Raw genomic sequence first — 23734 nt, 5'->3', positions numbered from 1 at the left:
GGGTGTCTAATTGCAGCGTAGACATACCCACAGAATTTAGCTGCTAACAGTAAAAAATAAATTAATTTGTCGTTCTGTTTAAAATGCAGATCCTTTACTGGAGCATTAAATAAGCAGAACGGGGGTCTCTAGGAAGCCGGCATTTGGTCCTTTTGACCTGCAGGGGCACCCTCTTCTAGTGATCAAGGATTTCTTCTGTCTACCCATTAAGGCACAGACGCTCAAACTCCCATTGGAGTTAGGTGCCTAAATACCTTTGAGACTCTGGGCCTTAACGTCTCGTCTCTGTTCATAAAGACTATGAATGCTGCCAACACACTGAGCCAAACTATGGAGATTTAATCAACCGGCTACAGCCCAAAGAGAAATGAGCTTGAACCCCATCAAATCCATGTCACTAAAGATTTTCAGCCCTGTATTGTTCAATTGATTGATCAAACAATTCTGTTTAAAAGTAGATTCAAACTTTGATATGAAGGGAAGCAGGGGGGTTTTCGAGGGGGAAGTGGGCATTGTCTGTTTTGTTTTGTTGTTAAATAAAATCCGTTCATTCTCTCCCAAGTCATGCAGATCTCCTCACTATATTGCAGACCCCAAATTCCTTCAAAGGATGCTGCTGAAAGGTAAGTGCTATTACCTTTCCATTTACAAAATTTGTCATTCTCTAGGTAGTCATTATGCAGCTGGAGGCCTTTCAGGAAACTGTGGTACTGGGCAACTGATGTGCGCTCTGTAATGGCACTACGAAGAGCACGGGAAAGGGGGCTTGCCGTGGTGAATACTTGAGTCTTCTGTTCATGTGGCCTCATAGATAGGACGGACTCTTCCTCTGCAAAAGAAGTAATTAAAGGGTTTGTTTGCTTAAATAAATGTTTCTGAGGAGCCCCCAAAATAGGAATAACAATCTCTACACTATTAGTCTATGGTGTCCATGATGAAAGGTCTCACGAGCACCTTAACAAAAGGTAGATAAACATTTTTTTGCTCTATTAAGACAAAATTTCTTAAGATACCCCAGGGCTGGATTAAAAACAAAGCCCCAGCATCCAATAAGCCATTCAATGCCACACCACCTACAAATCATAATCCTGAAAAATAAGCCAAGTTGAACTGTATTTGTCAAATTAAAAATTCAGCAAATATTCATGTGGTGTTTTTTGTGTCACTAATTATCTGCAAACCAGGATCATTATTCCTGAATATATTTACTCTCTTACATATTCAGTGATTATTGCTCATGATCAAAGGGCAGTCTATGGGTTATTCAGAAATGATCCCATGATGGTAGTCAATATTAGTCTCTTGAAACTAGTTCCTTCCAGGCAAGATATGATGCATCTGCAGATTTTTAAAAATAAAACTCCAGAAAGCAAGTGCATGGTTTACACAACAGATGGTTGTGAAGCATAATGATAAATAAATGATAAGGCAATGGTATAAAGTAACCTACCAATATCATTTACTCTGTCTCGGGTCCACCTGTGCCAAAAGTCCTCTGAAGTGTGTGACAAATTCCAGATATATAACAGATTCAGGGAAAATAAACTACTCCACATGCCTGTGAAAGGAGAGCGATATCAGTATTGCCAACCCTAAACATTAAAAAATCCTAAGTCAGGCCCTCCAAAGTCATAAAAGATTGGATTAAAAATCATGAGATTTGTTTTTAAATAATAAATGTTGAGTTCTTTATATTTGTTTTCTGCTTTTTTAAATCTTTAGGGCACTCTTTGTGAACATTTTCAAGGTTTGCTCTAAAGCCATGAGGGCTAAGAAATATTTTTTTAAATGAAAGTTGCAATTCTCATGTACTCCCATGACTGTAGACTTCAAGAAAAAAAAAACACCAAATAACTCAAGATTTGTGATAAAATTATGAGAGTGGGCCATGCTAGAGATTTTATGGAGACCTTTATGCTCTAGTCTTGGGAGCATTTAATTGAAAATTGCCTTTTTATCCTTCCATCTGAAGTTGTTCCATTACCTTCTATTTTTTGCAGGCATCTGTCTGCACAGTTCCAAACTTCTGCTTTTAATATCTGACTTGGGGGTCTTTAGATTCTAAGGACCAGATTGCGTCTGGCTTTGTGCGGGTGTGCAGGCGGGATGCAAGGACTTTTCCTCTCTTGCCTATGCCTTGAAAGGGGCCATGACAGTGCCTGTGCTCTGGGAAATGCAGGGATGCTCTCTTTTCATGTATGCTGCTCTCTCTGTAGACCAGGCCTGGTGCACCAAGGGAACAATTTTAACCACTTCAAAGCATGGTGCAGCTTGCATAATCATGCACAGCTGAGAGCTTGAAAAGGAATTTATGACTCCTGGGGCACAATGCCGCACCTCCACCCCCACCCGGCCAGCCCGCCCGAGTAATTTCTCAGGCAGTGCAGTTCTTTACAGGTCTCTGCCTGAATAGTACAATTTTGCCTAGCTCTAATTCATATCATCTGTCACAGTGAAGGTTACAGGTCAAATCCCGCATAAGATGGAAGCCTTCTTGTATCTCTCCAGATCACCCATTCTTGTCCTTCTCACAGCATCTTTCTTTTCTCTGTTGCTTACAGCTCTTAATTTCTCTCCCCCCGTCAAGGAGTGTATTAACGCTGCAGAATTTTGAAATACGGGCAGCACTGGTATGTCAGATTCTCAGAAGGGTCAAGTTTTATTATATTATTTTCTAAATGTCACTGGTGTGTTTGTGTTGCAGAGCATTCCTGTTTCACTGAACTTGTGAGATTTAGTCACCTTTTGTTACACTGTTACAGAGATGGAGATCTCACTGGCTCCTTTCCCATTTCAAATGGACTCAGACCAGGCTGTTTCCTTGCCCCCTGCACTGTTCAGCCTCTTCTTCACCCAAGTTCTCAACCATGCTACAGATGGGCTCAACCGAGGCATATACATCAGATACAGACACAACGGCTCAGTCTTCAATCTTATGAGGCTTAAAGCAAAAAGGAAAGCAACAGAACTACTACTAAGAGAAGCACTCTTTGCAGATGCTAATGTCCTCCTACCACACCCAGAGGGAGATCTGCAGTTCATTGTAGATCGCTTCACTGAAGCATCAGAATTGTTTGGCCTCACAATCAGCCTTGAGAAAACTGTGGTGTTGCATCAATTATCTTCACTGCTCTCTGCCATATCCCCCAGCACCTCCAGTAATGGAATCCAACTAAAGCAAGTTGACAATTTTACCCATCACGGCAGCAATATCTCAAATGAAGAGTCTCTCGGTAAACAGATCACGAACAGGATACAGAAAGCTTCTCAGTCATTAGGAAAGCTACATAACAAAGTCCTGAAATCCCACAACATAACCCTCTCAACAAAAATAAAACTTTATAATGCTTTTGTGCTCACATCTCTCCTCTACAGCTGTGAGAGCTGGACACCATACATATGGCATATCCAACAGCTAGAGGCTTTCCATATGCGGTCTCTGCATGCCATTATGGGGATCCGCTGGCAAGACAAAATAACCAAGCTGGAAGTTCTCCAAAAGCCAAATGCCACAAGTATTGAGGCCATGCGGATAAAAGTCCAACTACACTGGGTTGGACACATCATTAGGATGTCTGAATATTGACTCCCTAGAAAAATTTTCTATGGAGAATTGGCACAAGGACACCGGAATCAAGGCCGCCCCAGAAAGCACTACAAGGACAGCATCAAGAACAGCATACACTTTGGTGCAATAAAACCGAAAGATCTTGAGAAGGCTGAGTTAAATAGATCAGCAGGGCAGCACACAACACTCAGAGCTTTCCAAGCCTTTGAAGAGGACAGAAATAATCAATTGTTAGCTGCCAGGGAAAAGCGTCATACTACCGCTATAGCTACCAAGATGCTGCCCAATGACTGTCTGCCCTATATGGTCACGAGCATGCGTGTCACATTTGGGACTTCAGAGTCACTGCAGAATCCACAAAAAGAGATAGAATGAAAACATCATTGTCGAACCGACGAACTACACACACACACACAGGTACATATTCAGGGTGGCTAATCCATGGCTAATCCCGTGGCACCATGGCTACACTATTTTTAGCACGCTAACTCAGATAAGAGCTAGCATATGTGTGTGCGAGCTGAGAATCACACCCCTATTGTACAGTGTAGATACGGCCTCTGGATGAAATCCTGGTCCAGTTGAAATAAATGGAAAATTCCTATTGACTTCACAGGGGGCCAGGATTTCATTCTTGGACTGGTGGTAAACTGTATTGTTATGCAAAATCAATTAGAAAATTTCAGATAGAAAATGTTTAAAGTCTAGTGGTTGCCATTCACCTGTTATTTTAAGTTTCCTGCTTTAACAATGCAAAGGAAACCACTTTATTAAATGTTAATTCATATAAGGTACTGGCACATATTCTGGCAGGTGATACTGTACCATTGCTGCCAATCACATACCAGTGATTCACCAGTGCCTGGTTTATATAGTTTTCCAGAACAATAAATCACCTTCCAAGTAGGAGATCCGGGATTCTGGGAGCCTCTTCATCAGCCGACCCATGAAAAACTCGCTTCCAAAGTCCTCAGAGCGAATGAAGGCTCCATATTTCATGAATCCAACTTCATATGGGGTGAATTCCAGCCATTCTGCAAACAGAGCCACAAACAAAAAGACAAAAACAAAACCCCAACAAATCTTTTAGAGCAGATACCGGGCTGAGGATAAAGAGTTATGCTGTTATCAAATGGATACAAGGCGTTAAAAAAAGGTTGAACCACTGAAAGTTTATTCCAAACATTTCCGATCCGGCACAAACACCAGAAATATAGAAACATCACAAAAATTAAAACTAGTGATTACAAAATGCCAGCTGGTGTAAGCTGATGTAGCTCCATTGACTTCAGTGGAACTATGCCAATTTTTACCAGGCCATGATCTGGTCTTTAATTTAGAGGGGGTTTTATGTAATCTATATGAGGTCTTACACACAAAACTGAGCCGCCTCCTAGACTTAAGATCAAGTACAGCTCTGGAATATCTTTACCTTTGAAATCCAAAGTGCTATAGTTGTCCTTGACATTGATTGCCACGTAGATGGGCAGTGGGTTCTGACCCTGATGCACTGCCTGTCGCTGATCCGAGAGTTTATGGTTGTCTTTCTGTTTTTACAAGAAAAGTATCTAAACTGAGGGCGGGTGGGGAGAAGGAACTGACACAGGAATCTACTCACTATGTCTGTACTTAGAATACAGTAAAATGCCTGCATTTCAGCCACGTTCCCCATTGTATGACTGCATTGTATGCAGGGGTTAATATGTCTGGGATCTTCCATACTCTCCAAAATTCTCATGAACAGCTGACAACCATGGTGGCTGCAAGTTCTTGATAATTACATGGTACATGATTTGATGGCACTTTCAGACAACATGATAGGGAATGTCTAAAAAGGAGAAAGAGATGCCTACAGCGTAGAGACTCTGGAGTGGTCTCAGTTAAAAATGAGTCTCCTAACCAGCTGACATCCTAGTTTAATGTACAATACTGCAGCTGTACACAGGACTGGGCATGCTTGTATCAGGAGTACTGCAATTGCATGTGCTGTGAAAAATGAGTGGATAATAGCCTACTGTTTGCTGTTCTAAAACACTTATAATTTAATTATTTCTAAATAATTCATCTTCAAAATATGCCTACAGCACTTAACTATTACGTTTTCAAAATGTGATTTTTCCAACAAAAAGCATCCAAAAACCTACTAGTGAAAATGGTCCCTCCCCCCACCCTGCATTCAGAACAAGCATGAAAAAATATTGTCCCAAATGGGTCAGTTTCAGAAAGTTATAAGCCTCTGAAAACTGAGTGGCTTTTAAGGGAAGTGTTTCCTCAGCCATAAGGATAAGATTATTAGTGCAATATTAATCACCATAATGATTTAATAAAACCATGCTTTGAAATACTGTACCCCATCATGTAACAAATATTCAACAATGAGCCCCCACAGATCTATAGAAGATGTCCTGTGTCCTTCTTGTTTCCGCTGACACAGCTGCTTGTTATAATACTTGATACGCTCCATGGAAAAAGAACCCATCTTGCATTTGGTCACATGTTTTCGAGCTTCATGGATTTTCCCAGACAGATCCTTCTGTGACCAATCAGCATCTCTGTACAAATTTGCCATAGTCCTGGGAAATATATTGAAGGGGAAAAAACAAAAACAAACTGAGGCGTTTATTAGAGAAGGTGCTAAACTTAACGTTTTCAGTTTGAAGGGTTAATGTAAACTTCACCAAAGGTTTAATGTCCTAAATCTATGCTGCCTTTGAGTTCTAGGTTCCCCAAAAAACATTACATTTTTTTAAAATCACAAACATTACATTTCCCCTGCCTGGTAAATTTAAAATGACCGGCCAATTTCCCTAAAACATTTTTTTAAACATATACTTCTGTGCTGACACTAACTATAAAAATTCCCCAGTCCAGAAAAGAGATTTTTCTGGCAAAATGGATCAAAAATAGGGCTTGGGTCACAACGCTGGCTATGGGGGAGCTGCTACTGGCAGCTCCATAATATTTCTTTAGCATAGATCTTTGTATCAGGAGCATAGAGAAACTCTGCTCACGTCTTCCTTACCATGTCGTGCCAGACAAACCAGTTAGGTACATAGCACAGTCTATGACATTTAACTTCTGGAGACCCAATAGACTGCCATATGACGTTGTCAGTGATCTCATTCCACCACCTGTTGTCATGATGGCCACCACAGGAATCTGTTCAATACAAAGAGAGCACGTTACTGCAAAGCAAATGACATATGAACATTTAGATGAACCTGAAATGGAACACTAGACCCAATCCAGTTCCAAATCACAACTATAGTCTTTCTTCTGACAATGTCAAAATTGAAATACATACACAGACTCCTGGACACTGGAGAAGTTTAGAATCTGATTTGGACCCAACCTCTGTAGCTCAGGCCTTCTCTATTTGGAATAGATTTGGAATAGAGAAGGGAAGGACTTATTATAAGTTCAGTTGCTTTTGTTCCTCCTAAAGAGTTTTTGAAGCCGAGATGGGTTGAAGGATGGGCTCCCCCTAGAACAGTGGTGGGCAACCTGCAGCCCATGGGCTGCACGCGGCCCGTCAGGGTAATCCACTGGCGGGCCACACGACAGTTTGTTTACGTTGGCCACCTGCTGGCACGGCCACCGACAGTTCCCAGTGTCCGCAGGTCACCATTCCTGGCCACAGGGAGCTGCGGGAAGCGATGCGGGCTGCAAGGATGTGCTGGCCACTGTTTCCTGCAGCTCCCGTTGGCTGGGAATGGTGAACCGCAGTCACTGGGAGCTGCGGGCGGCCGTGCCTGCGGATGGTCAGTGTAAACAAACTGTCTCACAGCCTGCCACTGGATTACCCTGACGGGCCGTGCGTGGCCCGTGGGCCACAGGTTGCCCACCACTGCCCTAGAAAATGCCTCATATGGCTGGCTCAATACATAGCTTCTAACAGCCAAACTCCTACCACTTGCCTTCTCATGGCAGAGGTGTTTTTAACTGGAAGTGTGTGTGTGTGTGGGGGGGGGGGGATGGGGGTCTGGCGCATTATAAGCAGCTTGCCCCAGGCAGATGGGGGCTCTCTAACCATGCAGGCAGTCCACCTAGGAGAAGGAAAAACTCCAATTTCAAACCAAGAATGTCAAGCGTGGCTAACCAGTTTGTAAAAGTTGTGTCATTCACACATGTTCCACAGGTCTTCATCTTCAATAAGTATATCAATACAAAGGGTAAGGTGTCCCCCAGAAGTAGGGTGACCAGATGTCCCATTTTTAAAGGGACAGTCCCATATTTAAGCCCTCCTGCAGGTGTCCCAACTTTTTCTTAAAAATGGGCAAATTGTCCCATATTTTCTGTCTCCCCCACATCAGTACTGGCGGGTCCTGCTGCTGGCTGGATTCCTGCTAGCCAACCACCTGCCCACCAGCAGTGAGTGGGTGGGGGCCCAGTGGCCGATGATGGCGGTAGGTGTGCAAGGCTGGTGACGAGGCAAAGATGCAGCACGTGGGGCCAGCTGCTCCCCCTGCTAGTCTGTCAGCGCAGCCCCCCCGCGTGCTGGCTCTCGGTCACCAGGGCTCCGCCCCCCCCCCCATTTCCGGCCGGTGCTGGCTGTGCTCTGCGGTGGCTGGTGAGTGCGGCAGGCACCAGGCGGCAGCCAGTTACATGTTGCCTCTGCTGCCCACCCATTGGCCCTTTACACGCTCCCCCTCTTGCTGTCCTCTCCCTGCTTTGTCCCTTGCCCCCCTCCCAGCCCCGCTGCTCCTCCATATCTCACCTGCAGGGTGCATCCCGCTCCCAGCGCTGTGAGGAGAACCAGCCCCTGGTCAGAGTGCTCAGCTCATCAATAGCCTGGCCAGCAGGCTCCTTCCTTCCCCCACTGCCTCTGGCTGGGCTGGTGCCCCGGGAAAGCCCAAGACCCTCCGGCCCAGGGCACTGGTCAGGAGGAGCCAAGCCCTGTATGTGCCAATGCCCCGCACAGCGCTGGTATGGGGAAGCCTATCCGCCCTTCAGCTAAGCTCTGGAGTGGGGGCAGGGAGTGATTTCCAGCCTGTTCCCGCCCCAGAGCAGGAGCTTAGCGCCCTCTTCTCCTAACCCCCCTCGCCCGGGGTCCTGCCCCCAGAGAGCGCGGGGCTGCTCCGCCCCCTAGACACCCTCCTCTGCTGAGCAACTTCCCTGGCTAGGTTCCATGAAGCCCCTGCAGTCAGGTTCCCTGGGCCCTGGTGCACAATGCATCCTTAGGGCTTAACCCCTTCCAGCCCACGCTGTAGCCGGAGGCAGTTGGATTATGTTGGTGGCCAATAGCAGCCTGGAGCTGTTAGCTGTCTTTTGACACTGTGCGAGGAGGAAAGGACAAGGGGAGAGAAGAAATGAGCTCTGCAAAGACCTTTGTCAGGTCATTCCTTTCCCCCCCCACTTTCCCCTGTGGCTGGAAGCAGCTCCTGTCCCTTCCCTCCCGTACAGTGCGGAAAGGCTGCGGCTGGTCACATTCTGGTGTGAACCCTGGCACAAATCTGGGGCAGGGGGTATGTGATGCTGCGGTCCCATCCCTCCCATGCCAGAAGAGGCGGGTCCATCCCAGGGGCCCAGCCAGGCATGGAGGGCAGAGAGCGCCAGGCAGGGAGGGTGGGGTAGGTCGGTCACTCCCCCTGTGTGAGAGAGGTGTACAGAAGTGTGGATGGGGGGGGATGTCACCCCTCCCCATATGAACCCTAAAGCCTTAAAGATAAGAAGGTAAATAAAAAGAATCGAACTACTCAGTATTTCTTTTTAACAGGGTCTCAGTCAACTTGATGTTAATTTGAACGTTTGTACTGCATAGTTCCTATTGATTGCTATTGAACTCACTTGAATATGAGTAATTTTACCAGGTGTCCTGTATTCAGCATAGGGAAATATGGTCACCCTACCCAGAAGTGACACACAACCTCTTTGTCTGACGACTGTGGAAAATGGTCAAGTTACCACATTGTGGTACATATGGCTAAAAATAGCAAGCCTAAGAGTAATGTCTGGTTTCCCTGAATGCGGGAACAATGAAAAGGAAATAAAAAGTAGTAGCTGAGATGATGAAGGGAAGGAGAGTGCACACTGCCTGTATACGAGAGACAAAATGGAAGGGATTTAAATCCACGTACATCAAGGAGGCTACAAGATGATGCTCAGCAGCGAAGAGGAATAGCGTAGGAATAATAGTAGCAGAAATATTACAGGATATGATAGTGGACATCCAAAGAAAGAGTGACCAGCTGATGAAAGTTAGAATAGCACTGACAGAGACCAAAAATTGTATGTTATATGCTGATATGTGCCACAGGTTGGCTGTATGAGAGAGAAGGTGGAGTTCCACATAGCATGGGCCAAGTGATAAGTGAAGTACCACACTCTGAGTACCTGATTATCATAGCAGATCTCAATAGATATGAGAGAACACAGTGAGAGCTAGAATGACTGCCAGAGGATGAAGCTTTGGTACCAGAAATGAAGCTGGTGAGGATATCTTAGAGTTAGCCGGAGCCCATGGCCTGATTGTTGCCAATATACATTTCACAAAGAGGGAGAAGCACTTAGTTATATAAGGGTTTTAGAGTAACAGCCGTGTTAGTCTGTATTCGCAAAAAGAAAAGGAGTACTTGTGGCACCTTAGAGACTAACCAATTTATTTGAGCATAAGCTTTCGTGAGCTACAGCTCACTTCATCGGATGAAGGAGAGTGAGTTTGTGTGTGTATGGGGGTGGGGGGGATGTGAGAAAACCTGGATTTGTGCAGGAAATAGCCCAACTTGATTGTCATGTACATTGTGTAAAGAGTTGTCACTTTGGATGGGCTATCACCAGCAGGAGAGTGAATTTGTGTGGGGGGGTGGAGGGTGAGAAAACCTGGATTTGTGCTGGAAATGGCCCACCTAATGATCACTTTAGATAAGCTATTACCAGCAGGACAGTAGGGTGGGAGGAGGTTTTGTTTCATATTCTCTGTGTATATATAAAGTCTGCTGCAGTTTCCACGATATGCATCTGATGAAGTGAGCTGTAGCTCACGAAAGCTTATGCTCAAATAAATTGGTTAGTCTCTAAGGTGCCACAAGTACTCCTTTTCTTTTTAGTTATATACAGGAGCAGTGCCAACAGGTCCCAGACAGATTACTTCCTGACAAGGAGAAAAGATCTAAAAAAATGTGAGACTTTAAAGTGATCCCAGGAGCAGATTGCAGAGCAACATAGGTTGCATGTAACAGACTTCTAGGTGAAAAAGACAATTGGGGTGGGGGAGGGGACACTAAAAGATGAGCTGTGGAACAAAGGATAAAGTGGTGGAGGCCTGCAGATAGGGAAGTTAGTCTGAGATTTAAGGATGAGGTTCTATAGAGGTAAGACAATGACCAAACCAGCCACGATGATACCAATGAGGTTTGGAGAAAAATATCCACATATAATACAGAAAGCTCACAAGCTGTGTGTGGACAAATGAAAGAAGATATGGTAGTGGTCTAATGATGTGCAGGAAACAGAAAATAAAAAAAGGAAGGAAGGTTTAAGTGATGGCAGAAAGTAAGAACAGTGGACAGTTATGAGGAATATAGGCTGGTAAAGAAAAAGGTGAAAATAATGGTTGCAGAAGCTAAGGGTCAGGCACTTAAAGCTTTATATGTAGGATTATCGAGGAAGGAAGGGCAAAATGGAATATAGAGGTTCACGAGGATCAGACAAAGAAGCACTAGGGATTTGGGAATTGTGGAGTGTATCAAAAACAAAAATGGAAGAGTACTGGTGGAAGGTAGCAAAATCATGAGGAGACGTCAGTGGTTTTATGAGAAATTGCTCAATGGAGAGAATTTGAGGAAATCATTGAGCTAAGTATGTGCAAACAACCACCTCACAAGAGCTATCACTGTGTTAGTGAGTCAGACAGCACCAAAGATGACACATGGGAAGGTAGAGGGACCAGATGGTGTAGCAACTGAGGTATTTAAATCACTGGGCCATGAGGCAGTGGTGGTGGTGATGATCAACTTCTTTAAATTAATCCTCCAGAATGGAAAAAATACCCAGCTAATGGGGGAAGAGCATATGGTCTCTATCTTCAAGCATAAAGGGGATGTGGAAGAACATAGTAATTACTAACTGTAATGGGGAAGGGCACTTACTTCTTGCGCACGTCCTGCAGCTGCTGCTGCAGTACTGCAAGCTTTTTCCACTGCTATCACCTCCTGTAGCTTTGTTGACCTCACTTGGCAAGTCTTCCGTGGCTTGGCCCTCCGACCGAGTCACAAAGCCCAAATGAATCCCTTAGGGGTATTAAACTGTCTGATAAAGGAACAGTCTATTTGTGCTTAGAAGAATCTTCAGTCCTGGCTCTGGTCTCCTTTAAACGCAGCCCTTTGTTTGGGTTCCTAGCTCAGCCCTGGCCCTTTTGTGTGGTTTACACTGCTTTGCTTTTAGCCGATAGGGGAACCCAGACCTGCCCACTACTCCAGTGGCAGGAGTAAGACCCTGCAGGTGACACTGCTCAGTACTCCTGACACCCTAATGAGCCAGCTAGGCTGCCTGATGGACTGCCATGCCTGATTGGCTGAGGAACCTCAGCATGAATAGCTTGCTGGCTGCTCAAAGCACGTGCCAACAGACCCTCTGCCTCCCTGTGCCCATCTCTTGCAAAGCCCTGCTCCTGCTCTGGTCTTCCACTGCTCCAGCCCAGATCCTGCCCTGTACCCAGCCTTGTTCCTATCCTGTCCCAGCCTGGCTCCTGGCTTCTCTGACTCCCGGTAATCCAGTTCCAACCCTCGGTTCTGATTCCCAACACCCACTTTGTCTTGACCCTGGGCTGTGGCATTCGGACTCTGACTCCAGTTCTGACCTTTAGCCCTGCTTCCTGGTTCTGGACCTGTCTCAACCGGTCCTGCCATCAGACTCCAACCACTAGGCCTGACTGCCTAGTCTCTGGTCTCCTGACAACCCAGGTTCCAATCTAGGCACCCTAAAAACAGCAGCTATGCACTGCTCAATCTCAATTCATTGCTGATTCTTCCCTGGGCCTCTTCCTATCTAGCCCCTTTTTTCTTCACCCTTACTTCAGGGTTAAGGTTCTTGGGGCCTCTCTCTTCCTGCAAACCCAGCTAAGCAAAATGCAGCCAGAACAAACTGGCTATCCCTCAGGCTCCTGTGGCCAGAGAGGACCCTTCCTTGGCCCTCTGGTCCCAGCCAGGCACTAAGCTGCTAAGGCCCTGCAGCTCCTTTTATCTGAGCCTGCTGGGCTGTGATTGTCTGCTTCTATGAAGCCTCTTTAGGCGGGCCTAGAGGACCGACCTTTGCCACTGCTTTCCTGGGGCAAGGTGCAATAGGACCGTGCGGCGTCCAGCAGGGGGCCTGGTACACCCCATCACACTGACCCCTCAAGTTAATGAGTCATGTGATGAATGGCTGGAAAGAATTAGTGAGAAAAGACACTTCAAGCAACTGGAGCATCAATAAGTGACAACCAAGTCAAGTTTATGCCAGAAGGGTCAACGCTGGATGCAATGTTTGCAGCCCACACATTGCAGGAGAAGTAGAGGGAGAAATACAAGAAATTTCATTTAGTTTGTGGACTTAGAGAAGGCTTCTTACAGAGTTCACAGAGACCCGAGTGATATGGTGGTGTCTGCATTTGCACCATCTGCTGGAGACATACGTTCAGACTATTATGGACATTTGCAAGGGTAGCACAACAGCAGCAAGAAACAGTTGTGACGACAGTGAGCCATTCACTGTGAAGGTAGGTCTCCATCAAGGATCAGTCCTAAATCTATTTCTATTCCCGATTGTAATTGACTCCTTCACACAAGGGGCTTGGGGAGAGGCTGTATGGAGCATACTTTTCACCAATGCCATTATATTGTGCCATGAAGATAAATACAAACTGGAAAGAGATCTAGAAGAATGGAGGGCAGCAGTAGAAGAAAATAGTTTAACTAACAAAAGATGGAATCCATGTGATGCTTTATTAAGAGGGACAATGAGAAGCCAGTACAACTAGTTGGTATAGAGTTAAAGTGTGTGCAACAATTCAGATACCATAGTTCAGTGCTGAGCCATGATGGGAATGTTGATGCAGATGTTAGGAATCACGTGGAGAGTGCTTGGTGCAAGTGGAGGCAGTTGGCTTATTTTGCAGTAAGAGTATGCTAAGTAAACTAAAGTGCAAGGTGTATAAGACATGATTAGGTCTGTTGTGATGTATGGCTGGCCAATGAAGAATGCTGGCCAATAAAGAACAAAAGAATATCCATACTAGGTCAGACCAATAGTCCATCTAGCCCAATATCCTGTCTTCTGATAGTGACAGGTGCCAGATGCTTCAGAGAGAATGAGCACAACAGGGCTATTATCAAGTGATCCATCACCTGTCATCCAGTCCCAGCTTCCAGCAGTCAGCGTTTTAGGGACACCGAGAGCATTGGGTTGTGTCCCTGACTATCTTGGCTAATAGCTACTGATGGACGTATCCTGCATGAACGTATCTAATTCTTTTTTGGAACCCAGTTATACTTTTGACCTTCACACCATCCCCTGGCAACAAGTTCCACAGGTTGACTGTGTATTATATGCAGAAATACTTCCTTATGTTTATTTTAAACTTGCTGTCCATTAATTTCATTGGGAGACCCCTGCTTCTGTTGTTATGAGAAGGGGTAAATAACATTTCCCTATTCACTTTCTCCACATCATTCATGATTTTATAGACCTCTATCATAATTCCTATTAGTAAGGCTAAGATTTTGTCACAGATATTTTTAGTAAAAATCACGGACAGGTCACGGGCAATAAAGAAAAATTCACAGAAGCCCATGACCTGACTGTGACTTAAAAATATCCATGACAAAATGGGGAGCTGTGGAGTCCCCACACTGCCCACAGCGGCTGGGTAGCTGTGGGGGCCCTGGCTCAGAGCTCTGAGTCCCCCATCGCCCACAGTTCAGAGCTGCGGGGTAGCCCCACCGCCCGTGGTCACTCGGAGCTCCAGGGAGCCCCTGCCACCCACAGTGGCCGTGAGGTGCTCAGCTCAGAGCCCTCTTCTGCCCGTGGCAGCCAGGAGCTATGGATTCCCACACCGCCTGCAGCTAGGGTTGCCCACTTTCTACTCACACAAAGCAGAACACCCTTGCCCCACCCCTGCCCCTCCCCTTCTCTGAGGCCCCGCTCATTCCCTGCCCCTTCTCCGAGGACCCACCCCCACTCACTCCATCCCCCTCCCTCTGTCACTTGCTCTTCCCACCCTCACTCACTCATTTTCACTGGGCTGGCTCAGGGGGTGGGGGTGTGGAAGGGGTGAGGGCTTTGGCTGGGGGTGCATGTTCTGGGGTGGGGCAAGAAATGAGGGGTTCAGAATGTGGGAGGGGGCTCCAGGCTGGGGCAGAGTGTTAGGGTGCAGGGAGGGGAGGGGGAGGGCTCTGATGTGGGGCAGAGGATGAGGGATTAGGGGTGTAGAAGGCTGGGACTGAGGGGTTTGGAGTATGGGAGGGGGCTCCAGGCTGAGGCAGGGAGTTGGGGTGTGGGAGGGGGGGTTAGGGCTCCGGCTGGTGGTGTGGGTTCTGATGTGCCAGGGATGAGGGATTTGGGGTGCAGGAGAGGGCTCCAGACAGGGGCTGAGGGGTTTGGAGTGCAGGAGGGAGCTCTGGGCTGGGGCAGGGAGTTGGGGTGCAGGGGGTCTAAGGGCTCTGGCTGGGGGTGCAGACTCTGGGGTGGGGCTGGGACTGAGGGGTTTGGAGGGCATGGGGGGGATCAGAGATGGGGCAAGGGATTGGGCTATGGGGGAGAGTGAGGGCTCCAGCTGGTGATGACAGGTTTGGGGTGTAGGAGGGTGCTCTGGACTGGCGCAGGATCCCTTTTCAACCAGATATTCCAGTCGAAAACTGGACACCTGGACACCCTAGCCACAGCGGCTCACAGCTCCTGGGGTCCCCGCAGTACCCCACAGCTCCTGACCGCCAGAGATGGCAGGGAGACCCTGCAGCTCCCAGCTGCTGTGGGCTGAAGTCACGGATTCCGTGACTTCTGCGACCTCTATGACAAAATGATAGCCTTACCTATTAGTTGTTTCTTTTGTAAGATGAACAGTCCCCATCTTTTTAATCTCTCCTCATATGGAAGTTGTTCCATATTGTTGTTGCCCTTCTCCGGCAATTCTAATTATTTTATTTTTTCCAATTCTAACATATCTTTTCAAGATGGGGTGACCAGAAGTGTATGGAGTATTCAATGCTTGGGTGTACCATGGATTTATATAATGGCATTATGATATTTTCTGACTCATTATCTATCCTTTTCCTAATGATTCCAAACATTCTGTTAGCTTTTTTGTCTGCCGCTGCATATTGAGTGGATGTTTTCAGAGAACTATCCACAATGACTCCAGGATCTTCCTTCAGTGGTAGTAGCTAATTTAGACCCCATCATTTTGTATGTATAGTTGGGATCATGTTTTCCAATGTGTATTATTTTGCATTTTTCAACATTCAATTTCATCTGCCATTTTGTTGCCCAGTCACCAAGTTTTGTGAGATCCCTTTGTAACTCTTCACAGTCTGCTGTGGACTTAACTATTTTGTATCATCTGCAAACATTGTCACCTCACTGTTTACCCATTTGCCAGACCACTCATGACTATGTTGAACAGCAATAGTCCCAGTACAAATCTTTGGGTGACCTTGCTATTTACCTCTCACCACTGTGAAAATTGACCATTTCGTTCCTATTTTTTGTTTCCTACCTCTTAACCAGTTACTGATCTATGAGAGGACCTTCCTTCTTATCCCAGGACTGCACAGTTTGCTTAAAAGCCTGTGTTGCCGGACCTTATCAAAGGCTTTCTGAAAGTCTTAGTATACTATATCCCCTGGCTCACCGTTCTCCACATGCTTGTTGATACGCTCAAAAAATTCTAATAGATTGGTGAGGCATGACTCCCCTTTACAAAAGCGTATCATGTTCATCTATGTGGCTGATAATTCTCTTCTTCACAATAGTTTCAACCAATTTGCCTGGTACTGAAGTTAGGTTTACCAGACTGAGATTGCCTATGAAGACATTTAAAAAAAATCAGCATTACATTAGCTATCATCTCATCTCCTGGTACAGAGTCTGATTTAAGCGACAGCTTACATACCACAGTTAGTAGTTCTGTATTTTCATATTTGAGTTCCTTCAGAACTCTTGAGTGAAAACATCTGGTTTTGGTGACTTATTACTGTTTATCAATTTGTTCCAATACCTCCTCTATCAACACCTCAATTTTGGAGAGTTTCTCAGATTTGTCACCTAAAAAGGATGGCTTAGGTGTGGGAGCCACCCTCACATCCTCTGCAGTGAGGACTGATGCAAAAAATGTATTTAGCTTCTCCACAATGGCTTTGTCTTCCCTGAGTGCTTTTTAGTACTTTGATCATCAAGTGGTCCCACTGATTATTTGGCAGGCTTTCTGCTTCTGATGTCCTTAAAAAATGTTTGCAGTTAGTTTCTGTGTCTTTTGTTAGTTGCTCTTCAAATTCTTTTTTTGGCCTTCTAATTATACTTTTACACTTGACTTGCCAGAGTTTATGCTCCTTTCTATTTTCCTCTGTAGGATTTAACTTCCAGTTTTTAAATGAAGTCTTTTTGCCTTTAACTGACTCTTTTACTCTGTTGTTTAGACATTGTGGCATTTTTTATCCTCTGACTGTTTTTTTTAAATTTGGTTTATACATTTAGTTTTGGAGTCTACATGGTGTTTTAAAATAGTTTCCATGCAGCTTGCCGGCATTTCCATCTTGTGACTGTTCCTTTTAATGTCCATTTAACTAGCTCTCTCATTTTTGTGTCGTTTCCCCTTTTTGAAGTTAAATGCTACTGTGGTGGGTTTCTTTGGTATTTTCCCCCCAACAAGAATGTTAAATTTAATAACAATGTGGTTGCTATTACCTAGTGGTTCAGCTTATTCACCTCTTGGACCAGATCCTGTGCTACACTTAGGACTAAATCAAGAATTGCCTCTCCCCTTGAGGGTTCCAGGACTAGCTGGTCCAAGAAGTACTCATTAATGGTGTCTAAACATTTTATCTCTTCATCCTGTCCTGAGGTGACATGTAGCCAGTCAAATTAACGGATATTGAAATTCCCCATTATTATTAGGTTTTCTGTGTTTATAATCTCCCTGAGCATTTCACAACCACCATCACCACCCTGTTCAGGTGGTCAGTAATATATTCTTACTGCTATACTCTAAGTAGGAAGACAGAAGAACAACGATGTTACACAGCTGAAATAAGAATGCTCAGGTGGATGCTGGGTAAGACAAGAGCTGATAGGCTACACAATGAAATCGTATGAGCCATGAAGTGGGTAGCCCTATCATAGAAAAGTTGAGGGAGTTTTGACCTAGATTTCTGGGTTACATGAAATGATGAGACATGGGGTATGCTGGTGAGAGAGTATAAGATCTGGTTGTCATGGATCAAAGACCATGAGGAAGACCAAGAGAAAGGTAGTTCTATATTAGTAAAGAGGACACGTTGGAAGACGCACTCGATAGGAATGCTTGGAGATAAAGAACAAGAGCCTCCAGGTGAAGGCAAAGAAGAAGGAGAAGTTGCTTTTGTTCAAGTATTATTGTTATTTGTTTCCAGTGTACCTAAAATGTACTGTTTGGTATGAACACAAAAAGAGGAACGGTTCTTTCCCTGGGGACAAAACAGACATACAGAAAGAGGTACAGTGAATCAAATAGTAAGGCAGGAAGAGAACCAAATGAGGATAGTATCACAAAAGCTCAGGGAGGGAAAATGTCAAGAAGGAGATGATTATGAATAGTGTCCAAAGCATTGGAGAGAAGAAGGAGGATGAGGATGGAGTAGAGCCTGAGGTTTTGACGTTATTAAAATCTTTGAGTGCGAGCAATTTTGCTGGAGGGAGAAATTGATAACTAGCTGGGATGGGATGCAAGATGAAGCAGAAGGAAATTTAATTCAGGGCAACAAATGTAAATGGTGCATTCTGTCAGTTGTGAGGTGAAAGAGGAAAGGAGGTCGGGCAGTCATTAGAGAGGCAGGTGGTGAGAAGTACAGATGCTTATGATGGATAAAGACTAGAACATACTTATATTGTGACGGAAAGTAGCTAGAGCACAGTGATAGGTTAAGGAAGAAGTATAGGAGGGGTGATAGTAAGGAAGGGTTGGAGTGGGGAGGAGATGGAGTTGCTGAGATTGGTAGAGAGAGTAGTCAGGAAAGGAAGAAGAGGGTAGTAGAAGGTGATGGGGCAAGTAAGAAGAAGGAGGACAGAGATCATGGAGGACTGTGTCAATTTTCTGTTTGGTGAAATTGACAGGATCTTTCATGGAAAGAAAGAAGGGTGCAGAATGGGGGAAGATTTTAGGGAAGCCAAAGGTAACAAATGAATAACAGGAATTGTGGGCATGGGTGTCAATGAGACAAAAGTAGTATTGTTTGACCAGGACTGTGACAGAACTAAAAAAGAGAGAACAAATGTGATTGGAGTAAGACAGTGGGGTCATGATACTTCATTCACAGGCTTTTGGTGACACGGGAAAGGAAATGAGGAAGCAGATTTTTGGAATGAGCCATGGCTGAGGTTTATTGGGATGGACTCTGTGTGGCAAAGGAGTCAAGCGTGTTGGAGACAGAGGAGGGGAGGGATAAGACAACTAAGTCTATTGATGTGATGGATGAGAATACTGGTATCAGAGGGCCACTGCTTGAATCGAGGGCCTCCTGACCATTCAGAAGTTTTGATAATAGTAAATGTATCACATTAGGTGTCCAGTTGCTGAGTGCTCATTTGAGCTGAGGGGGAACATCTGGGATTCTGTTGCACGTACCTCATCATCCTGCAGATCCTCCTCTAGCTGGAGAACCTTTTTCAGAGCAGCAGCAACATATTTCTTCCTTTTACACAGAAAATCCTGCTCCTCTGTGCACAAGTCAAACCCTAAGCGCATGTCTAGGTCTTCTGAGCTGGAGCACAGACCAGGAAAAAAAACACAGGCACACATATTGCATGTTGTTACTGATAGCCAATTTTAGAACTTACAGTGCAGACAATCAACCATTTCCAAAGAGAGTCAATCTGACAGAAAACTCTTTCCCACAGTCCTATATAGACAAACTGATTTAACATGAGCATGAGAGAGAGAGAGAGAGAGAGAAGCAAGAAAAAAAAGGGGGGGGGAATTAATTCCTATAAGTAATTTCTGAAGGATCCTGCTATATTTTAGATATAAGCTGGTGGCTGTATTTAAAGCCCAATGCCTTTTTGAGAGCTGTAGTAGAATAAGCTTTGCTGACTGTAACTGATCAACTTTATATCTAAACAGCATCATGACAGATTATGGATTGTGCTGAACAGGATACCAACACAACAGGGCAAATACAGATATCAAATTGCTAACTCTGCCACTACTTCTATCTTATACATGAGTCTCATTAAACTGATGAAAATATTGGGTACAGAATATGCCATGTTCTTTTTATATATAAAGTTCCAGCTTTCTATATAAATTAATTAAAGGTTGTGTGCTTTTAATTTGTTTGCACAAATTGTTGACATACAGTAAGCAAACTCTTTCTATAAACAGACAGGGAGAGAGCAGAATTCAACTGATAAAATCATTAACATCCAAAGACGATAGATCTCTTACCAGTCTGTAGCCTTCACATACAAATTAAATTTTTTATCCTGAAAACCAAGAATACAAATACATTAAGTGCCATCACATTGTTAAGGTTTCCCCTCCCTTCAGCTTTTGAGTGAGTTTTATCTTGTCCCTTTTCAGCAATGCAGACACCAACCTGAGATGCTATGTATATGGATTCAACACCACTCATTCATTCTCTGTAAAGCTGCTCAGCATTTTCCAGTGACTGTGCCATTCTAAACAGATGAACACCTTGGGGTTCCTAGCCAGTGTTTGTCTCCTCCCATGCGCCTGTGTGTGATGTAGTTTCATGGCTAGTTAGAATGCCCTCCTCCCGGACAGGAAGAGATGAGCAGCAGTGCCCCAAGACCTAGCACAGTGATTTATCATTAAGATCAGGATGGAGTGTTTAGAGTGTCACTCACAAAAGCCTGAAGAGGCAAGTACTGGTTGAGAACTGGTGGAATAAATGACAGTTTAAGGTGACTCGCTTGGCTAATCATGAAAATCTCATTATAGCTATTAGTTTTTGTAGAATCCAGGGTTTTTGTGAGTAGTAGTGTGTTTTCTTTTCAAAAGCTAAATTTTGGCTCTTAGCAACATCATGTAACTGTGGCCCTTTAACATGGGTTTACACAATCATAAAGCCTATTGTTAATCACCATAAAATTTCAGAATCATAGAATAAATCAGGAGTTCCCAACTTCCCAGCCTTTTCAGGCAACTGCACCCGTGTACTGGGCTGAGATCTCTGCTATATCAGCCATTGTCCTCCACCTTCCATTCACTTAGGCCCATGGTAATGAGTTTGGAATCTTGGAACTCCCCATCCCAGGTGCATAAATACAAGATTGCATTCCAGAGCAACGGCTGCAATGATTGCATTCTGGAGCACTATGGTTGCATGGCTACAGCTGGAGCTCCACTGTCAGAGACAACAGAACACGTGGAGAGTCAATTGACCCCTGTGGGACAGACAGAGATCTGGCTCCCAAGATTCATGGAGGTGGGAAGGGGCCCTGCCTTTGAAATCAAATTTCCCTAACCTCTTTCACCATAGGGATAATGCCAGAAAAACTCATTGAGGGGATTATCCTCATTCTCCTCCTCCTCTTATCCCCTTTCCGACATTGTTTCCAAGGAAGGAGGCAACCTAGGCCATTATTGTTACACTGGTAATAATCCAGATACGGATCAGTGTTTATTCCTAAGAGTTAACAATAGGCACTCACCTCTGCTATTGTTACTTTCTCTCCTGTGGGAAGTGAATTGAGAGCCACATTTGGCGAGTCCGCCTTTGTATTATAGGAACAGCTACACTGAAGAAATACATAGAAGTTTATATCACAAGGAGTAAAGTGAAGATAGATTAATTTTGCTATCTAATGCATGTGTTTCTTTAAAGTTACTACTAAGTATATTAAAGCCAATGATAACTTACAAAGGAGTAATATGGTTTCTGCTTTGGTAGAATAACATCCAATGCTGACTGCTTATACTTGACATAGTGAAACTTCGGGGGACATGAGGATCTAATGATGGGATCAGAGGCCAATGTAAGGTCTTGAGTGTCTTCATGGGATCCTTTCACTGTGAGGGAGATGTCTTTCCCTAAAGGAATGAGGCAAAGCACACACAGAAGTTACTGTTATTGGACTGGAAACATAGCATAATAGGGGTGTTAAAAAAACCCCACCTTCATTAAATTGATTAGAAGTTCTTTACACTGAGCTAAGAGAGACCACATATTGAGCAAAATTATTCTATTATAATATTTAGATAAATAGGGGTTGGGTAATCAAGGAAATTTTGGGGTAGGTAATTTACCCTAGAGATATTGATAGAAATTAGGATAAAATCAAGTTGCACGAGAAGGGGCTCAGATACGTGGGGTTTCATGAGATATGGGAACCATTTATTTGCTTTTATTTTATTCCAATAGAGCAAATCTATACTAATGTACCATATGTAAGGCTAAGATTTAGTCAGGGGTATTTTTGGTAAAAGTCATGGACAGGTCAGGGGCAATAAATAAAGAAAACCCTAACGGCCTGTGACCTGTCCATGACTTTTACCAAAAATACCCCTGACTAAATCTCTACTTCTGGGGCCCTGCTGCTTCGGGGGCCCCTGCTGGGAGGACCTGCTCCAGTGCTGGGGGTTGACTGTCCCCCAGCCGCTGCTCCTGGGGACCGCTCTTTGGATGGCTTCTGGGGCTGCTTCAGCCACCCCAGGAATGCTGCTGCTCAGGGGTTCCCAAGGAACCCCCAGGATTGCTGCTCAGGTTCTTTCCAAAGCCAGCCAGACCGACCGCTGTTCCAGTGGTCCTTGGAGCCACCGCCTGAGCAGCGGCCGGTGCTGCTGGCCCTGGGTCCCTCCAGCAGCAGCTGGTGCGGCCAGCCATGGGGCAGCCCACAGGACCACTATTCAGACGCTCCCTGGGGATGCCCCCAGGACAGCTGCTCGGGCAGTCCGCAGGACCAGCCGCACCAGGGGCTGCTCAGGCGGGTCCCTGGAGCCAGCTGCCCAGGGCCTCCCAAGCAGGGGCCTGTGCAGCTGACCCCAGGGACTGCTGGAGCAGCTTGGCCCAGGTCACTCCAGCAGCGGCCAGTACGGCTGGCTGTGGAGTGCCAGAGCAGCAGGCCCTGGGGCCAGCTGGCCAGGCGGCCCTGAAGTCAGCCACACCAGCTTGTGAGGAAGTCATGGAGGTTGCGGAAAGTCACAGAATCTGTGACTTCTGTGACCTCTGTGAAAGAATTGCAGCCTTAACCATATGTGATAATCACTAATAGTACTAAAAAAGGTCTGATTCCATGAATGAATGGAGCAATTTATCTAGGTATGTCTGTTGTAGCTTTAGTTCCTTTATAAATAAAAGGTTTGTATTACTACACTTTGCCTTATAATTCTTTAAGGGCTGTTATTTCCACAGCAACACAACTGTTTGACTGAGGTGACCTTGTAGTTAAGGTACTCAGTAAATCTCAGTTCAGTTCTGAGCTGTGCCACAGAATTCTTGTGTGACCTTGGGTAAGTCACTTAATCTCTCTGTGCCTCATTTCCTGAGCTGTAAAATGGGAATCACAATCCTTCCTTTGTTCTGTCCATTGTGACTGTAAACTCTTCACTGCAGGCTATCTCTTACTATAGTCTTATATAGAGTAGGGGGGGAAGAGGTGGTTGTGTTTTTAAAAAACCCAACCTATTAGCTAAAATACCACATTTTTAAACACTACTTAAAACTAAGTATAGGCAGGATTTCACACCTTTAAAAATGGTCATGATCAGCCCCAGGGCCAAAGGTATTTAGGTGCTTGATTTCAAAGGGAGTTAGGGGCCTGAATACCTTTGAGCATGTGAGCCTAAGTGCTTAATGGGCTTTAGAAATAATGTTGATTAAAATGTCTTAACTAACAAGTGATTTTAAACAAGCCTTTTTCCCTAGTTTAGACAGGTATGTTTGTTTAATGCCTAGCACAATGGGGCACCCCAGTGCTAATACAATATAAAAATGAACAATACATTTTAGACTAAATCTGTAAAAAAGGCCTCTAAAGGAG

General features: G+C 44.9%; 1 protein-coding gene across 1 annotated transcript in view; it reads right to left on the bottom strand.

Moving 5' to 3' along the window:
- Positions 1-23734, bottom strand: part of LOC311521677 (cytosolic phospholipase A2 epsilon-like) — a gene marked incomplete at both ends in the record, with an annotated part of 37803 nt that overhangs the window by 2682 nt on the left and 11387 nt on the right. The window contains 10 exons of the mRNA XM_084630136.1: positions 638-829; positions 1451-1558; positions 4465-4602; positions 5001-5115; positions 5919-6141; positions 6591-6727; positions 19359-19494; positions 20178-20215; positions 21407-21493; positions 21616-21785. Coding sequence (XP_084486262.1) covers positions 638-829; positions 1451-1558; positions 4465-4602; positions 5001-5115; positions 5919-6141; positions 6591-6727; positions 19359-19494; positions 20178-20215; positions 21407-21493; positions 21616-21785 — 1344 coding nt within the window. The remainder of the gene's footprint in view (positions 1-637; positions 830-1450; positions 1559-4464; positions 4603-5000; positions 5116-5918; positions 6142-6590; positions 6728-19358; positions 19495-20177; positions 20216-21406; positions 21494-21615; positions 21786-23734) is intronic.

This window comes from Lepidochelys olivacea (genome assembly GCF_965140295.1).
Source record: "Lepidochelys olivacea isolate rLepOli2 genome assembly, chromosome: 6".
Lineage (NCBI taxonomy): Eukaryota > Metazoa > Chordata > Testudines > Cheloniidae > Lepidochelys > Lepidochelys olivacea.
The sequence above is the reverse complement of the archived record's forward strand: the minus strand, read 5'-3'. Positions and strand labels throughout refer to the sequence as shown.